At 41.9% G+C, this 19,358-nt stretch overlaps 1 protein-coding gene across 1 annotated transcript; it reads right to left on the reverse strand.

Annotated features, from left to right (window-relative positions):
• Positions 1-4,241: 4,241 nt before the first annotated feature.
• Positions 4,242-13,867, reverse strand: LOC117255108 (fibulin-7). The gene is made up of 8 exons (XM_033623695.2): positions 13,723-13,867; positions 10,010-10,169; positions 9,756-9,926; positions 9,032-9,157; positions 6,907-7,092; positions 6,687-6,824; positions 6,337-6,472; positions 4,242-6,193 (listed from the first exon to the last, which is right to left on the reverse strand). The coding sequence occupies exons 1-8, from the start codon at positions 13,783-13,785 to the stop codon at positions 5,830-5,832; spliced, it is 1,344 nt and encodes a 447-aa protein (XP_033479586.1). The 5' UTR covers positions 13,786-13,867; the 3' UTR covers positions 4,242-5,829.
• Between the last annotated feature and the right edge of the window lie 5,491 nt (positions 13,868-19,358).

Here is a 19,358-nt window from a genome sequence, read left to right on the forward strand (position 1 = left end):
GGAAAAACTACACAATAAGAATATGATACTGTAGAGTGACCTCATAGTGTTGATGGTGAGTTGGCAGAAACCTGCAGACAAGCAGAAGCCACTATTATTAGTATAGTGTCACCTACAGTATACACATGACAGCATGCTGACTGCTTTTTCCAATGCAGTGCAACAGTCTCAGAATACAGCCCATTGCATTTCATTGCATCTAAATTAATGGTTAAGCTCCATCTATAAATGTTACTCTAACCCAATGAGCTAAAAATGACAACTACTCAGAGGGAGACTGATCATTGGAGGAACGTGCTGATCCCTCTGTTGTGCACACCTTTTGCTCATGCTGATATTCACACATAATGCTGAGCAGATTCTCACTCCTGCATGATTTTATTAAAAATACCAAACAGTTTTTTTTTTTTTTGGCTTTTAGTGATATTCCAATATACATTTTTTCAATTCAACAGGCACACTAACACACACACCTCTTTGTTATAGCTCACTTACCACTCCTCAGTGTCTGTGTGTATCCTATTGGATTTCTGGATACCTGCCCATGTAATCTTCTCTCTGTCAGTCCCCTACCACCCGAGCAGTCCGGCGTTGTGTCCTTTATAGAGCAGCTCAGTGACAAGTGGCCCGCCAGTATCTTGACGTCATAAACCATAAGAGCCCTGAATGCTACTATAGTGAATTCTCTCACTCTATCTTCACGGGTGTGAGTCCAGCTGCTGTGTGAAATTTAGGTGTCCTTATCGATCCATGTTTCCTGTTATCACACTTCACTTCATTTAGCCTACAATACAATGTTCTCTGATCAAATACTCATCGCTGAGAGCCGTTGAGAGGATTTAAGTTCTCACAAACCCAGCTCGAAACAGTAGGTTGTCACAAAATTTCACACCCAACTATTGATTTGCCTTTACCAATCATCACCTAGGTTTTGTCCTGTGGGTAGGCATGTTCAGACACAAACGGATGTGTAGTGCTTACAGCTGAGATTGAGTGACATACCGCACCATGATGCTGTAACGACTAGAGAAACCACAAGCACAAAGGACTCAGAGACAGGAACTTGGGACAAAAAACAGTCTTTACCTGCCAAAAAAGGTTCAGTGTACAGGTAAACACTCTGAAGAACAGGCAGACAAATGTGGCATAGAGAAAATGAGGTAAGATTAACAAGCAGAAATGTATTTAAAAAAAAAAGGAAACAGAAACACAACACCGGCAGAAGTGCTGGAACTAGATAGAACTTGCACTGAGAGAGGGAAACATGAAGTATAAATACACTAGGGAGAAAAGGATAATGAAGGACAGGCAAAACTAACCAGGGCAGGAGATCACACAAAACACACAAGTACAGAAAGTGAAGTACTGAGAAGAGACGAATAAACCAAAATAAAACAGGAACTGATGTGTGAATCATGGCGTGAGGGTCCAATGTCCTGTAGTGGGACCTGTGCTCACAGCCCAGCACCATGCAGCTCGACTGGCATTTGCCAGAGAACATCAGAATTGGCAGGTTCTCCACTGGCGCTCTACTTCATAACCACAGTAGTTCTGTCAAGGAAAGCAGCTAATATGCCTATTTGGAAATTAATACAGCTAAGTGTATTTCCGTGTATGACCCCGAATAGTAGCAATGGGTGTGTTTTTGAGGGGCGGATTTATTGATTTGGGGGCCCAGCCAAACATAGCCTTCATTCTTCATTCATTCTTTTTCTGAAGTAGAACTATTAACTATTATATCATAGGCCCATACATGCACAGAGGACACTCTATGAAATATTGTTATATTGATTATATTATGAATATTATCATTTATCCAAATGCATTTTATTCATGTGCAATAGCGAGGTATGTCATAATGTTTATTGTAGGCTATATTAGCGATGCATGGACTGCAGCTACACACACTGAAGTGATCCCATCGTGGCAGAAACATTAAGTGTGTCTCCCCATTAAGAGAGATGCAGCATGAATTTATGCACAGAGCACAGCAGCGTAACCTCATTGATTATTCACATTTCAAGTCCAGACTTGACAACAGGACTGGTCAGAATCTAATTTAATGAATGTTCTGTGTTCTCCTACACATCCAAAAGACCCACACACACACACAGTGCAGCGGGCTGGGTGCCAAGTTGAAGTGACTGAGGGGGCTGTAGCTTCACTCTAATGGATACTCAGTATTAATATTTGTGGGCATGATATTTAGTGACACTAGTAGTTATGTTTGAGGCCTATGATAAATTAGAGTGTGCAGCATGCCCTCTCTTGGAGCAGCAGGGGGCAGTGTAGCACTGGGGTTTGAAAATGCACTTAAACACAGATTTTCTTTTGCAGGATCAAAAGATATAAACACAACAATAAATATATAAAAAAATAAATTATATAATATATATATATTAATATAATTACATTGATATACAATAATTAAGTATGCACTGAGAGACAGATGGGTTAAAGACAGAGTAAAATGACACAGTGTTTTAATGGTGCAAGAGCAGATCAAGTTTCTGATTTGTGATTCAAAGTGATGTACCCTACACTTTCATATCCTCTCTGCTCTGTAGCACAGGGAGGTTCAGCTTCCCTGACCACAGCAACTGTGGGCACTGCTGGCATGCCTGCTATCCCCTCTCCTTCCTTCCTCCCCTCACCTGCATGCCCACACTAACTGGCCCAGAGCCAAACTGACTGTGGAGTCCTGTCTGCACTCTCCGCAGCCTCAGCAGACCCGCTCTCACTCTCCTTTGTTCCACTGAACTTCAGAGGAGGCCGAGGTATTCCCCTTCAAAAGTAAGTACCAGTGATAGCCCGGCCTGCTGTCACAGAGAGTGTGCTGGTTTCTTATGACTGTAGCACACAACCAGACTGAGATCAGGATATTGATTTCAGTGCCTGTGCACACTGCCAGCACTCATTAAGAGCGGTTTTTATCTACATGGTGTGAGTCAGCCGCATCGGGAGAGCAGTAGAGAAAGGGTGGTGGAAATGGAGGAGTGGGGATAGAAGGATGACAAGGTGGTTGTAATATGATAAGGGAGAGGTTGGGAGGAAAAGAGAGGACAGTGAGGGGTGAAAAGTGGAACAGCACAGACAAAAACACCAGATTTCAGACCAGGTGTTCTCAAAGGCAGACTTTCTCACAGCCCAGTTTGTGTATATTTGGGTATGTTGCTGTTGTGCACAAGGCTGGACCTCTCACAAGCAATGCTGAGTAAGAAAACAGAAAGTTGTAGATGAGCAGAGGGAGGATTTATTTGGGTTTTATAGGGGGACAGAAGTAGGAGTCTGGTTAAACTTTGGATACTGAATCACCGTCTCTTGTGGATCGCTGTGGGGCAGACATAAGAATGGCTTCTCATTTACTTCTCCCTTTGCTTATTCTTCCTTTAAGACAGAAGAGGCAGCGGCAGAGTGACGAACAGTGAAAGGCCTATTCTGCTGTGGTAATAAAGACAGAGTTTTTAATTCAGCCTGCACCCCTCAGCCTGTGACTGACTGGCTAGCATGAATCGTCTCCTATTTAGTCCTCTCTATTCAGCCATCACTCTCTGTCTGCTTCCCTATCTCCAAGCATCTTTTTTCTTCACTCAGCGTGCAATCTTGTTTTAGGATCCCGTGGCTACAGTCCCCCCCCTCCCCCCGCCCCCTCAGCCATGTCATCGGTGAGTCCCAGCCACAGTACGGATCCCCCTCTGCAACTTAAGACATCCTGCTTGTCTCCAGTGAACCTACACTTTTCCTCACTATCCTACAGATGCACATTTTGGTGGATGTCTTTTTCAGACAGTCGTGCAAAGCCAAGGAGTAGATAGACTGCCTGTGCAGCACAGAGGTGACACATTTCATCACGCTTCTCTAAAATGCCACGATTTTTCCAAATCTACATCTCCCTCATGAAGGGAAATCATCACACATACCTTACTCGCGGGGTTTTCTGTGTGTACTTGTTTTTCAAATTTAAAAGTTAAAGTTATTCATGCACTGTAAGAACACAGTGGCTCTTTGAGCAGCCTGTCTTTGGCTGTCTGTCCGCTGAACAGCAGTGCTCTGTGCTGCGAGAACTGAAGTGTTTCCCAAACAACCGCTGCTCACATATATCACTGCTTATATATATATATATCAGACTGCTCTTACAGCATATTGCAGAAGGTAGAGAGTGCAGTGAAATAAGACATTCAAACATTGTACCAGAGCATTTTATGCTTGTGCAAATGAAAAATGGAACTTTTTAGGGTTTATAGTGTTTTAATGATTGTATAATAGCTGTACTGAAACCAGGATATAAATACAACCGAATAAAAAAGAAAATTACAAAATCTTAACACATGTCCAGTATACATAACAAATGTCAACAAGCAGGACCGTCGTTTCCAAAAATAGGATTGTCCACATATTTTCTAGTTCCTTCAGCTGAATGATGTTTTACTGTTTGCTTCATCATGTCATTCACCTTTTATATCTCCAACACACATTTCTATATTTGCTCAATAAAAAAGTTTGAGTTAATCCATACAAAACCCTTGTTCTTATAGTGAAATCAAACAAAGATACATCACTCATTTTGGATTTCTATGGACAAATCAACATGATGTCACACTAACAACAACATACACTTCTGGGTATACAACTGGCCATTGGTTTGAATTGCAGAGATATGTGACACTGGCAAACATGTTTATTTCTATTGTCATTTTCAGCCATAACTGTAACGTTTAAAGATATATAAACACGATGGTCCCACCTATCGGACATTTCTGCTGTTATTTCATGTACTGTGTTGCTTTGCTAGCGTCTTTGATAAACCAAATCTACCAGCATGCAAGCAACGTACTGCTGTGGATGGGTGCCAGAGCAAAATGTAATTTAGCCAACTTAGAAGACCCATCTAAAGAAATCAGTTTAAGTATATACTATATTTGGATTATTTCCACCGCTTTAAGAAAGAATAAAGCATTACTTAATTAATCCCTTGATAGGAAATTCAATTTCACTGTGTTGTCATTTTTCAGTTTACACACGCACACACATAGGCCTGAAATACAGACACATGCACAAACAGGACCTAATGGAGAGATGTCAGAGCGAGGTGGCCTGTGGGTAGGCACCCCTAGCAGATGGGGGTCAACAGCTCAACAGTACCTCAGCAGTGCCCAGGAGCATGAACTTGCACCTCTCCAGCTACCAGTCCACATTCTGGGTTTGGTCTGTGCGGGTACTTGAGCTGGCAACCCTCCGGTTCCCAAGCCATGCCCCCACAGACTGAGCCTTACAAACAAACTAATCGAGGCAGCGGTAGACCAGCAACTCCTGTGTTTTTCGAAGTAAAATAACAGCTCCAGCTCCCAATTGGAAAAAACTGTCTGATGGTAAGTAAAGCAGTGAAAATCTTCTAAATATAGCAAACACTTGAACTATTATTGTTTTTTTAGGTGGGCCTTTTTTAAGATGGCTAAAAACCAACCAACTGAGGCATCGTTTGCTCTGCGCTGTTTCATTTCATGTATGTGATGTGGGGGCTTTCTACCCAGAAGGTATTGTAAACAAACATTGTGATTCAGTCTGTAGCTTATCACCAATGCCCCCAAAGGACCCATATTCTAAAACATTTATTGCACGCAGCTGTGCAAGACAGATGTTGATCCATCCATCATTTGAGTCAGTATGTCCTATTCATGTCGCAGCAACTCCTTCAGCAACAGCACACTTTAAATATGGTCACCACGGTACATCAGATTATCACACATATGGAGTCCTTAGTTAAATCCAAACCAGACTTTTGTTTGGCCTTTGTGCTCTAAGTGAGTTTCCACTTTCACCTCTCTCGTTTTAGAAATCATACTGGGAAACAAACATGGTGATTTTGGTGATATACCTCCCCAGCTGGGCTCGTCTCTCCAGCTCGCTCATTTCCACTTCCGCCTCCAGTGTGGCAGGGCCCTGCACTGGGGTCACCAGCATCAGCTGACCTGTCAGACGATCTGAACGCTGGACCGTGAAGTGGCGCCGAGCTTGCCTTCCCCCCAGTAGGGAGAAGCGAAGCGTGTCACCCATTGGACGCAATGCTGAGACCCTGAACATGACGCGAGGGGCTGACAGGTTGGACACAACAGCCAGGTAATGGTAGGAGAAGGAGTTGGGGGTCTGAGAACATGCCTTGTTGTCCACGGGACAGGGGTTACGTTCACAACGCCTGGAAAAAAACAGAGGTGGTGTTCAAAGGAATCAAACTAGGTATACTGTCAATGTTTTTATTGTGCATCTCAAATGAAAAATCTTACTTGTACAATGGGAAGTGAACTTGGATGTAAAAAAATAACTAAGGATAATGCTCACATAGGCGATGTCTTGACGTATGTAGCATTAGGGATTTTGGGGCAGTCCACACGGACACACTGGAATCCACCGTATGTATTAACGCACATCTGGTCCTTTGTGCAGTTGTTTTGTCTGGTGGCACACTCATCAATGTCTGTGAGGAAACAGCAACACAATAAGATATTTATTCAGACAGAGATATCTTTCACACTGTATGAGAATGGCATTCTCCATTTTTGTGAACTGAAACCATTTTTGATGTGTTGTTATTTTGAGTTTTATCAGCAACATTTGGTATAAATACCTTGTAAAATACTTTCTGTAATATTGAATGCAGATTTTTGAAATTAAGAAAAAGAAAAACACACCTTTACAGCTGCGTCCATCGCGGGTCACATTGTATCCGGCAGGGCAGGAACAGCGGTAGCCTCCAGGGGTGTTAACACAGGTATGTAAACACAGTCTCCCAGCCTGGCCGTTATGGAACAGCTCACATTCATCTATATCTACAAGTATACAACGCACACACAGTTACCATCTCACATAGATAAATGTATGGTTTAGTCACAGGGCAGGTATTAGTCGTACCAGTGCAAGTGTTGCTGTCCCTGCCAGAGATGGTGTATCCCGGCTCACAGGTGCAGTGGGTGGTCCCCTGCGTTATAGTGCAACGTGATGGACGGACAATGGGCCCTGTGGTGGCAGCTGGCAAGGTAGAGGCAGCAGCCGTGGCTGAGGAGGTGGCGGCCGAGGTGTTTGTCATAGTGACAAAGACTAAATGAGGAAGACAGGAAAGAGACAAAAGTTAATGTTTTTTTTTTTTTTTTTAAGATTTTTTTTTTTTTTAGCATTTCTGCTTTTTATTGGATAGGACAGCTCAGAGAGTCACAGGAAAGATATGGGAGATAAAGGGGATGACATGCAGCACAAGGCCCAGGCTGGAGTCGAACTCAAGCCACTGCAGTAAGGACTCGGCCTTGATACTGTACGTGGTGCACATGCTCCACTAGGCGAGCTAGAGGGGCGGGGTGCAAGTGTTTTTATTTGCTGTAATATTTTCAGTTATTTTAAAGTTGCTATTTTCAGTCCATTAGAACCAGGCTTGAAAATGAGCTGCAGCAATATAAGCACCATAGACTGTAAAAATAATGGACCTTGCTACTATGACGTCACCCAATGGTTTGTGGACTCACGTTTTGAAGCCTCGCATTCGGCAACTCAGCTATTGCCATCTTGGTTTTTTGGAGCCATAAGTGACCATATTTGGGTGAGACGCTGGCGCTGTGAAGGAGTGAGGGGTGGATCTGACACTATGGGCAGACAGCCTGTCACTCAAGGTAGCCTGTCCTTAATTACATGTAACTTTAAGCCTCAATACAATGTAACAGGTGAGTTATATAAAAAATCACCACCCTACAGTTGTCATGATGGGGGTAATTAGCTATAGAGACTAAAACCATTTTTCGTACCAGGCTGTAAAAATGTTTATTCCTGCTATAAAGTTAGGGCAATTTAACATGGGGGTCTATGGGGATATACTGGTTTCTGGAGCCAGCCTCAAGTGGCCATTCAAGGAACTGCGGTTTTTGGCACTTCGTGTTGGCTTCATTTTTCAGCACCAGATGTTGCCGCTTGATAAGAACGAAGGATGTCTGCACCTCATCAGCTGACCACAGGATAGTTTTTCATGCTGTTTTAAATGTTTTAAATGTCAATCAGGTGAATAAAAAATGTAGCTGCTGTTGCTGGTAGCTTGACTATTTAAAAATGGCAGGTTTGTACGGGACACCATCTTTAACAAGTGACAATTCTAGTGACAATTCTCTCTGACCAACCAGTGGTCTGCAATGTTTTTACTTCACCTTTTATTGGCTCACCTCACTTGAGACCTTGACCAAGGTAATACTAAAGTATTGATATGAGCCTGAAAAAATCTGGTGTCTTGTGCTGCCCAGTAGCTCAACTGATAAAGCAGGTACCCCATAAACTAAGACTATGTCCTTGTTGCAGTGGCAGCAGGTTCAATTCCAACCCATGTCCCTCTGCTGCATGTCATCCCCTCTCTCTCCCTTCACTCTGACGCTGCCAAAAACAAAAATCTTAAAAAAATAAAATAAATCCAGTATCATGGTCAGTATAATGTTTATGTCTGACCTGTTTTGTCAGCATGCACCCATGGATGCAAAGCTTTGGAATTCCTCAGATACTAGCTCTTAGATATCATATCAAATAGAGCCTATGTAGGCCACTGTCTAATGAGCAACAGACCTACAGAAACACACTTTATGTAAGTGTGCAAACATCAAATCAATAGAGAAAAACAAACAAACTGGGCTCCAGAAATTTACAGTCCACCATATACATGAGGGGGCAGACTTCTGCCACTCAACCAGCATCGTTTTGGACTTCAGGCTGGAATTCAACAAAACCCACTATGTGGTATGTAGCACTGGCTTGTACTGGCAAGCCAAATCAGTGGCCAATGTAATCTCCTTGAGCAGACTGTTTGGACACAGGCCTATAAAAATATGCTCTGCATTAAAGTGTTGCCTTGAATATTTGTTTTGTTGCTTGATATGTATCTCCCAGTGTTAAGGTATCAACACATTTGGTGCAACAAGGACCCAAATCCCAGGTTAGAGCATAAGATGGTGAAGTAAACTACATCTCCAGCATATGTGTGTGGTCTGAGTATGTACTGTATTATACCTACATGTTGGCAAAGGGCTCTGGCAGGTAGCTCCAGCCCAGCCTTTGGCACAGACACAAGAAAACTGGTTCACTTCATCCACACATGTCCCACCGTTCATGCACGGAGAGGACGCGCACTCATTGATGTCTGGGGGAACAGACAGAAAGGAAGGTTATACAAGGAGACTCCGTGGCTACATTTGAACCTTTTAAATACAAGGACATATGCAACCAAATATCTTTGATGCTTACAGATAAGAGGATGTGACATCATTGCATATGCGTGTTTGAGAGTCAATGAGTGAAGAAAATGGAGCAGATAAGTTAATGTAGGGGAAGCTCTGTCTTGATCAAACAGCCTTTGAGCTGTTATCTTAAAGTCAGTGAGCTGTCACAGGTTGGAATATCGCATGTCATGGCATTCAGATAGCTCTCTGGACAACGACCAGAGTACATAAAGAGGAAATATGATCATGGGTCACATATGAAATGTATCTCTACATAGAAAAACGTTGACATGCATAATGCACAAAAAGAGGAATGGAAGCAGAGAGCAGAAGAGGGAAACATTACAAAAGGACGATGACAGGGTTGTAAAAGTGATCAGTGAGTCAGATAAGAGGATGAGTGATGATCAGGGTGAAGACAGGGAGAGACAATAGTGGAAAGAGAATGAGGAGGAGGTGGTGGAGAAAGTGACCATCACAGTGAGGCCAGGCGGCAGAAGATCAGCACTGGTGTCTCACCTCGGCAGGTAGACTGCTGGCCGCTCCAGGTCAGGCTCTCCTGACAAACCCTGCTCTCTGACCCCACAAGTTCATAGCCAGGGTCACACAGAACATGAACCTCATGACCCACGCTGTGTGACTTGCCGAGTTTCCTCCCATTGACGGGTGCGTCCAGTTTTGGGCAGGTACCTGAAGGTGATAAAGAAGCAAAGTGGCAGATATTTCAACATTCAACATTTAAATAAATTGGTCTTTGTGAGGGTTTTGCTTACTGTTGGTGGCTCTTGTTGTCTGCTTCCCTGGGCTGTTCTGCAACAGGTTTATTTTCTTCTTCAGGTTGCGAAGACTCTGCAAGTACGAGGCTTCGTGGGCTGAGAGAAGCTTCTGGACCTGCTTCAGAGAGCCCTGTATCTCCTGTCTGCTAGGACAGTCCTGGAACAAACCAAATATGATGACTGATATAATTACATGTTAATTAACTTTTCACAAAAACTTCTTGAAAGCTATAACTCACTTAAAATCAATCTGTATTTTTTCTTTTTTATTCAGGCAGATGCTATTTGCACCCAGGTTTATTTTACCTCAGGCAGGATACAATCAGTGGCCTCAAACAGATCAACAAGCTGAAGCTCTGGTGCTTTCAATTCGGACTGCTGTCTCAACTCATGTGGCCAGTCACCATCTACGAGGTCAGGCTGTCTCATGACAATTGATTGGAAAGACTGGTGAACGCAGAAGTGAGGAAGTGGCTTGGGTTACTGAGATGTCTCAGTAGCATAGGGCTTTACGGGAATGGGGCCCTGTCACTGGTCTGGTGGAGGAATACAAATGTGCCATTGCAAGACTGGAGATGACACTCATAGTATCTCAGGACTCGTTATTAAGAGGCATTGCTCCAACCCTATCTGCTCTCCAGCACCAGGACATAGTGGGCCATGTCCAACAAGCCAGAGGAGGTGTTGGCCTGGGAGAACTGAAACCTATCAGCAAAAGGCTTCCCAAACTGAATGCGGGCTCCTGGTGGTTAAGGAGGTGCAGCACCAAGAAGAAGCTGCCAGGTATGCTGAAGTCATATCCCAAGCCAAGCAAGGCAGCTTTGACATGGTGGGATGCTGTCGCGAGGAGGAAAATCACATGGACTGAGCTGTGGAGTGTGGAGGCTAACGTGTTGAGCTTCACCATCAGGGCCATATGGGATATCCTGCCCTTTCCTACAAACCTAAATCATTGTAAGGGAAAAGATCCAGCCTGTCCTCTGTGTGCAGTTCTGGCAACCCTAAAGGACATCTTGGTAGGATGCAAGACCTGCCTGACACAAGGCAGATAAACCTTGAAGCACAACCAAGTACTGGCCTGAGCTAGAGTGCATGAAAGTAGCCAATGCTATGCCTCTCAAGACCTAGAAGAAGTTCCCACACCTTCCACCCTTCATCTGGGAAGGAGAGGAACTTGCGGCTAGCCACTTGCCTTCCTACTCAAGCCCACTGAATGCAGTTAGGGACTGGAAAATGCATGCTGACTAAAGCTAGAGAATCATATTCCCACCTGAAATTTGCAGCAACTGACCTGCGACAGATTCTCCGGGAGGAAGCCGTGGCCGAGGCTTGTGAGTGCAAGAAGCTGCGGAACGCGACGTTGAAGCTGAAGCAGAGGAGCAAGGCTGGAAGGTTGAAGTGCTTCCAGTAGAGCTGGGCTGCAGGGGCTTTGGTGCCAGTTCCACCACAAGGCTCCTGAGGGAAGTGGAAGTCAGAGGGCAGGCCCACAGGAAGGCAACTAAAGCCTTTGCCAATGCCGCAGAAAAGAGCAGTCACTGGTTGTGGCTGAAGAGAAGAGATCTCGCCTGGGCTCCCAAGTGACCATCTAGAGGCCAACGATGAGACACACCAAGAACTGATCAACCTGCTTTCACTCTGCCTTGACTAGAGTGTCTTGTGATAAAAGACGGTGAGGTCAAGGTCCGAAACCGATGACGTGTTGTACTGGTAGCTTCATAAGGTGGTCACCTCCAAGAACAACCCCACAACCATACCCAGGTAATTACAGCATGTCTGTTTCAGGTAAGTTCAAAATAAATATTTCTCATCATGAAGGAGAAGCTGCAGGACCACAAGCTGGTGATGTCATTAATGCACTTGCCAGATAACTTACTTAACATTCACTCACAAAACTCAAGATGATGTTTAAGGTTTTTATAGTCCAAAAATCTTTAGGTTTTTTTTATGCGTCTAAGCCAAAAAAATGTATTGACCTACAACAACACGCTCTGCATTTCATTACCTGAGGTAACCCTGCCAAAGTAAATCTGTTGCTTTATTACTCAATTGTGCAAGTTGATGGTTTGATTAAAAGAGAAGTATGAAATAAAATCATGGCTCTAAACAAAACTTGAAACACAGAGTCAGCTCCACTGCATGTAAACAAACGAAGGCTTGCTGAAGGAGTGCCCTTGAAGACCTGTGCAGCACAGAAACTGGGCTGTTATATGAGCAAGTAAATGCCCTAGGATCAGAGTATGTTTGGCCACTGTAAGTATTTGCAAGCAGGAACCTCCTCCTTTCAAAGCTACTGAAACTCAGTTATAAACACGGGAACTCTTTCTGAACATTTGATATTCTTATGATGTGGTTTTTAGGTGTGACCCTGTGTGGATGTTTAAAATCTTCAATACATAAAGTTATGTAACTGCCATGTGTCATCGAAGGAGAGGGGATGAAATCAGCGAATGCTATCTTTATGATGTGGTGGATTTAGGGTTTAAGGTCAGTCAGGTATAAACACCCTCAGCATAAACATCACCTGCATTACAACCTCCCTTTCTATTGGCCGCAGGGCCGAGGGAGTGGCGCTGACTTGTTTGCTATCCACGTCCTCCTCAACAGCGTCATTCTACACCCTCTGCCCTGTCCTCTCATGCATGTTTTCAGACAACCAATTAGTGTTTTCGTCCAGCCGGGGTTATGTAAGAAGAGTCAATATTTGTTGAAAACACCTTTCTGATTTGGACAGAACTGGGGTTTGGAGAGGCTTCAGTCCGTCGGGAGGGGTGGCTGGTGTTTATAGTGTAGTTGTCAAAGGCCTCTTTCTGCCTGTGCTAAGCGACATTTCACATGGCTTCATGTTAACTGGGTGACGGTGTGTAGGAGGCATGCAGGACTGGAGCTCAAGATGACAGTAAAGTACAGTACAGTACTATTAAATCTGACCAGATTTGTCGGATAATTTAATGTGGAACAAGTTTGAAATGCTGAAATGCAATTTTAAACACTCCATATAGGGTGCTGGGTGCCTCACTGACAATTCAAGATCACAATGAAAATAATTTCTTTTTTGGATTTTGTCTGTAAATAAAGTGCCAGGCTACATAAAAAGTGCCCTGGATCCCTGACAGAGGTCTGGGCTAAATATTTGCATATCAAGTAGGTAAGTAAGTAAGTAAAATTTATTTATACAGCGCTTCTTGCAGACATAGGTCACAATGGCATTATACAACAAGAAAGAAAACAAAGACAAACGTGACTACGTGAGCCACTTAGTTAAAGGTGCACAACTAGCAAAAGTATTTGCATAAAAAAGAAAAAATCACAGTACATGACAACATTTAATTTATTCAATAATTAAGTAATCCTGAATGTTTGTTATTAATTAGCATCCTGTCTTTTTGCAAAAGTGGCAAAGCAAGGTGAGTATCCCTGCTCTGAGGTCTTGCTCCTGGAGCCTGCATGCAAAGGGTTACTCAAAGTTTGCTCTGTTAAAATGTCTGTACGTGATGTCAAGTAAGGACATATACAGTAGGAGCTGTTTTGAGAAGGGCTACTCAAATTTGAATTTTTTTTTGCCTTTCAAGCCACGTGTAAAACACATAATGCAATCATTGATCAGTCTGATAGAATATAACCGTCTTCATGAGCAAGGTTTTGAACTCATTTAACTCAAATGATGTCACTTACACTAAGCTGCATTATCCTGTAACACTGTGTTCACTCACCTGTCCAAGTGTAGGATGCAGCGAGCAGAGACACAACAAGGTGAAGACAATCTCAGCAATCATGTTTCCTCTGATCCCAGTTCAACGCGGAGTCAACGGTCAGTCCTCAGATGTGTTAGAATTTGCAGGCAGTGTGAACTTTGAGTGCGTGCAGGGACTGCAGGTGAGAGAATGACCACAGTCTGCAGTTGGAAAAAGCTGCTGCAGAGAACCGCTGAGGAATGTTGGGTTTACCCTTCAAGAGCCAATCAGGCAAAGGAGACTTTAAGAAAAATGTGACCACATTATTATCCCTGTACTAAACTTGGTGTGCACTTCCTTTTCCGGTCAAAGCCGCTTAGGTTTTATCTTGTTTATACAGAAGTGGAAGAAAACTGACAGAGAATATGTTCTCAGCCATATAATAATCAGGATTATATCCTGGTTAGTTTTTAATGTAAGCTGTAGTTGTTTAATGTTTAATGTAAAATTACTATACATCATCTATTTCATCTGATAGAATCTGTCAGCTCAACATGAAATCAGAATGTTGCATTTACTCCCTGTGATGGACACAATGTTCATTCTCAGTGATGGAGAGCTACAGAGAAGCTGTGCCCTCTACAGGAATATATTCACAGATGCATTCATGACCTGTGTATTTGTCAGACTGAACAAAATATGACATGTTTTCCCCAGGTTTCAACAAAGACCTGACATGGCTATATTATGACAGCGATTAAGTGGAGTCAGGGAATATTAAAGATGAGTGATGATGACAGGTAGTAAATATTTATTTTCCCATTATATATTATTACTGAAGGCTGATAACAATGCTGGTTTACACTTATTTTTTCTAACCATACACCACCACTTTATCAAACAAAATTTACACCCAGCTCCCTGATGCTTTTTGAAACTTAGCACTCACAGTTGGCTTATAAACAGCAACATTAAGTACATATGTAATACCATTTTAACAACGGTAATAACGGTGTTATTACCTGACGAGCTCAGGCCTCCATAGTCAATATGTGGAAGGTCTGATACTCAGTTTCTGTACCCCTACATTCACCTTTGGGGGTACCCTACCTATAAAGAGGGGTCTCCCGCTTTACTTCTACCCTGTTGCTGTTTTAATTTCAGTGTTTTAGCGCTGTTGAACTGTGTTTACAAGTTCATTTTTCGGCCTAAACTTATTGCATAACATGACAACTTATTCCTGTGTCACTTAATTTGCGTAGGGGCTTGAGTTATATGGTGGGAATTGACTGAGGATTTAGTTTTTACCTCTTGCTGTCAGTTATGTTTTCTGTGCTTTATTGTACTGTATGATTGTAACATGGCTGCCTTTTCCTGTTGTACTCCATGGGAGAGGGCAGGGGCGCCGCCAGGAATTTTGGGCCCCATAAAAAAAAAATCACATTGGGCCCCCCCCGCGCAGCTGTTGTCACATATCTAGAACCTAACTGACCCATTTAAAGCTTTACATAACTCTAACTTTGAAGGCTTGCAACTGTCTTGCTTCTTGTAGTTCAATACTACCCGTACAATATTTACTGCTAGGGAGTTGTACATGCAACAGTCTGCATACAGTATGTGATTCACTATTTGATGCAAGATTAAAAGCCGCCATAAAAAAATGTGCTAAAGGCCATCTTTTACAGTCTCAATGTAATTTTTATTGTAAAATCCCAAAATGGAAAATTCTCTTAACATTAATGAAAGTCTTAAAAAAACTTAAATACCCATTAACTTTTCAATCAAAATAAATTAAGATCATCATCTCAAAATAATGAAAACAGCAGATTTTTGAATTTAGCTGCACATATACCAACAAGAAAATAAAGTTGAAATGGAAAATGGAATTAAAATGTCTCATGGAGGTGCTACTATCATCATCATCATCATTATCATCATCATCATCATCATCATCTGCACTGTTACTGTCTTTCCCTTCTTCTTCCACTTCCACACTTCTTCCTGACCAACCCTGAGAGGGCCCTGGCTCTGTAGGATGTACACAATGCATGTGATATATATGGTATATACTGTATATTAAATTATGCCATATACCAATAAATGAACAACACTAAATCCTACATAACACTGACCCAAATTACCTACAGTTCTGTATCACCACCACTAGATTACATACATTAGATACATGTTTGTGTTTTGTGCCCTTCATGAGGGAATAATAAAGTCTGTATCTATAGATGTCATTTAACGGCCATAATTCAGTCTAAATGAAAGCATCTAACTGCAGAAATTATTTTAATTATTTTAATATTGCCTGTAACTTTAATACAGGCTGAGTTAGGCTACTTAATGTTTCCAACTGTCCAGCATCCAGTACAGACAGTTGTAGGCTGTTTTTGCTTCATAATAATCATTATGTGGAAAAATATTTTGTTTGAATTTCTGTCATCAAAAAATATTTTGTTTGCACCACTGGGAGAGGGGCTCAAGTTATATGGTTGTAATTGACGGAGGGTTTTGTTTTTACCTCTTGCTGTTAGAGTTGTCAGGAATAAACAGAGATTGCCTCCAAATATATCCACATTCTGGGCCTCTTCATATCAACACAACGCAGACAACACTAGAGTCCACCAGTTCCACACATATGAAACGTGGGTTTTCGGGGGTCCACCAGAAAATTCTGAGCATCAAACACTTAATTTCCTGCATTGTGGTTGACTATTATGCGACAATTTGTGCATTTTCTGCATCAACTAGTGGTGTAAATGTCTTTAATTTTGTCAAAATAAAGGTTCTCTGCCATTTTTGTGCTTTTATTGTATTTTAAATATTGAGGGGGGGTTTTCCCTGTGTCCCCCCCCCGAAACTTATGCCTATTTAGCAGGTAGTCAAGTTGCATCTGTCCACACTGGCTTCATTGTGAGCTTTACTTTGCAAGTTGTCTGTACTGTATCTTCAGCTTTTTTTTCTACTGTCAGTTATAAAGGAAGTAAAATTGCACCTGCTGTTCCACAGATAAAACTGTCTTTGTAGAAGATCCAGTCATTTAAATTAAATAGTGAAGATGTGAGTGAGTCTCATATGAGTTTGCAGCTGAGCTGTACTGCTGCAGAGAGAACATTAGTGGTGCAGATGGACTTCCTTTCTCAGGACATGCAGCCGACACCACTGCAGTTCAGAGAGTGATGAGGATGCCCGGGCTCTTGGGTTCTGCTTTGAGCTCGAGCAGGAAGCTTGCAGTGGCTCCTGCCTGTGTTAGATTTACCCAAGGAATCATCTTAGTGGGTGGCCGAGTCTGACTGAGCCTGGAACAGACTGTGTGTGAAGCTCTCGTTTGGCACAGCAGGGTCAGACAGTCCTTTACTGATGCAGCAGAATCAAAGAGATAAGAAACAACTGCGCAGCCGGGGGACTGAAATACACTCAGCCCACTGGGGAGAGAAATGAGTGCGAGTCTATTGTGTCGCTCTGCAGTCATCTCCAGACACTGAATCATCCCACAATGTGTGAAGCATGATTCATGCTTCCCACACTGGGTCCTTAAAAAAACATTGTCACCTTGTCCAAACAGACACCCAGACAGCTCCATCCTGTACCTCTCCACACTCACACCTATGTGGTCATTTTGCACCACATAAAGTTCTGCTACACTTTGAAAAAATATCCCAAACTGATTTTGCTAGACAACAGCAACGACAAAAGAAAAACAAACTTCCTACACCTCAGCCTGCCCATCGCTCCGGAATAAAGCTTCATCTGTAGTGATTCAGAAATGATGCACATCGGTCTCTCAAAACAAACGTCCCCATTTTACAATGATGAACACTCACGCTTGACAAAGACTTTAGCTCGCTTTTTGTTGAAATTGGGAAATGATGAAAGAGATGATTAAGATGCTTTAGTCATGAATGACTGACTGGTACGAGCAGAAAGTAGTATTTACTTTAAACGTACTCAAGCACTATACTGCAGTGGTGTAGTGGTGGTTGATGAGTTGGCTGTACTACTAGATAGATGTGTAGGTTTTGGAGGAGGAAGTGGGTACACTATCCCATACATATACATGACTTTTTGGCTGATAGGTGGGTAAACTGTGCACAGCTCAAAAAGGAGGTGCGTATATCCTTCACTACACCACTGACTCCACTACACTACTGACTAAAGTTACTGTTAGTTAACTATGGTTTTAAGAAGTTTGTACTGAGTAGCAGGTGGCATCCTCCTAGCCAACATTTGTATATAGGGCCCATGTGGGTAGTAAATGGGCTGAAAAACAGGCCCTATATGGGATTATTCACAATGGTCCCATGCCAGTTGCCCACAAGCATGGGTTTACCTAAGTGAACTTCAGATAAGGTGTCCAGTTTGGGCCTATACACAGTTAGCATAGCATAACCCATGTGGAGCCCACTTGGGTAAACCCACTTTTGTGGGCAATTGGCACTGGGTCAATATGGAACTTGTGGACAATCCCATATAGGGCCCATTTTCCAGCCCATTTAGTACCCACAAGGGCCCCACATACAAATGTTGGCTGGGTTGTATGGTAGCCTCAGTGACTGGTGTATGAATGGGTGAATGTAGCATGTGGTGTAAGAGCACTTTGGGCAGACTAAAGAGGCATCATTTACTCTTCGTAAAAATTCTAATCCACCACATGTGAGAGAAAGCACTTTCACTTACATTTATTTTGCAGATATTGTCATGCTTAACAGATCATGATTTTACACACAAATGATCATCTTTTAGGTAAGTTGTTATAAATACACAACAATCAAAACTCTACCATTTACAAAATTAAAAAGCTGCTCACATGTTGAGAAATCAGTGATAATAATCCATAAATATACCATTAAAATTCAAGTCAGAGAGGGGACACATATTATTTTAGTTAATAAAAAAAAAATGAAGACTTAAACTTTTAATTCAGCATATTTACACAAGTTACTTTTCAATAAATGTCAACACTCTTGCCACAATCTGCTGTGATATAAAGTAATAATAATAAAAAACAATTACAAAAAATACATATTTCCATTTATAATATTCAGAAACTGTGTTACAAGACATTTTTTTTTGTTCCGATTCAGTCATATATTTCCATATTTGTTTTTGATCTAGTAGTTAAACAAACAGTAATTGTACAGTATAGAGGTATGTCTGTTGTAGCAGATGTATTGTTGGATATATTGTGATGTTTGTATTGTGGTATATGAACTATGGTATGTGTAATGTGTGGATTGTGGTTTGTGTGTTTTATTGTGCCTTCCATGTTTATATTATATTGTTGTAGTATTGTGTTCTATTTAAACTGTATATTTTTTGATGATATTAAGGTCTACATGTAAAAGCCCAGCTAGGGACAAGAGTTAAAAATTAGCAAACTCTCTGTGTAGCACATCAGTCCCATACTCAAACTATGTTAAATTGCATGCTCCCTATAACCTAAATAAATACATAAATAAAATAAAAAATAAAAATGAGAAAATTTTGTCTTTTTGCCTGAAAAGCCTTTCCTTTTTATTCTTTGAGAATAATATCCTCCTGCATGTTTTACACAATAGCACAATAACTTCAAACACTTGCTCTTCGGTTTTTAACTAGCCAAAAGAAAGTTTATCACGGATTTAATAAATTATGAAAGGTTACCGACACTCTACAGTGAGTCTACTTGC

The sequence above is a fragment of the Epinephelus lanceolatus genome, chromosome 2, assembly GCF_041903045.1.
Source record: "Epinephelus lanceolatus isolate andai-2023 chromosome 2, ASM4190304v1, whole genome shotgun sequence".
Taxonomy (NCBI): domain Eukaryota; kingdom Metazoa; phylum Chordata; class Actinopteri; order Perciformes; family Serranidae; genus Epinephelus; species Epinephelus lanceolatus.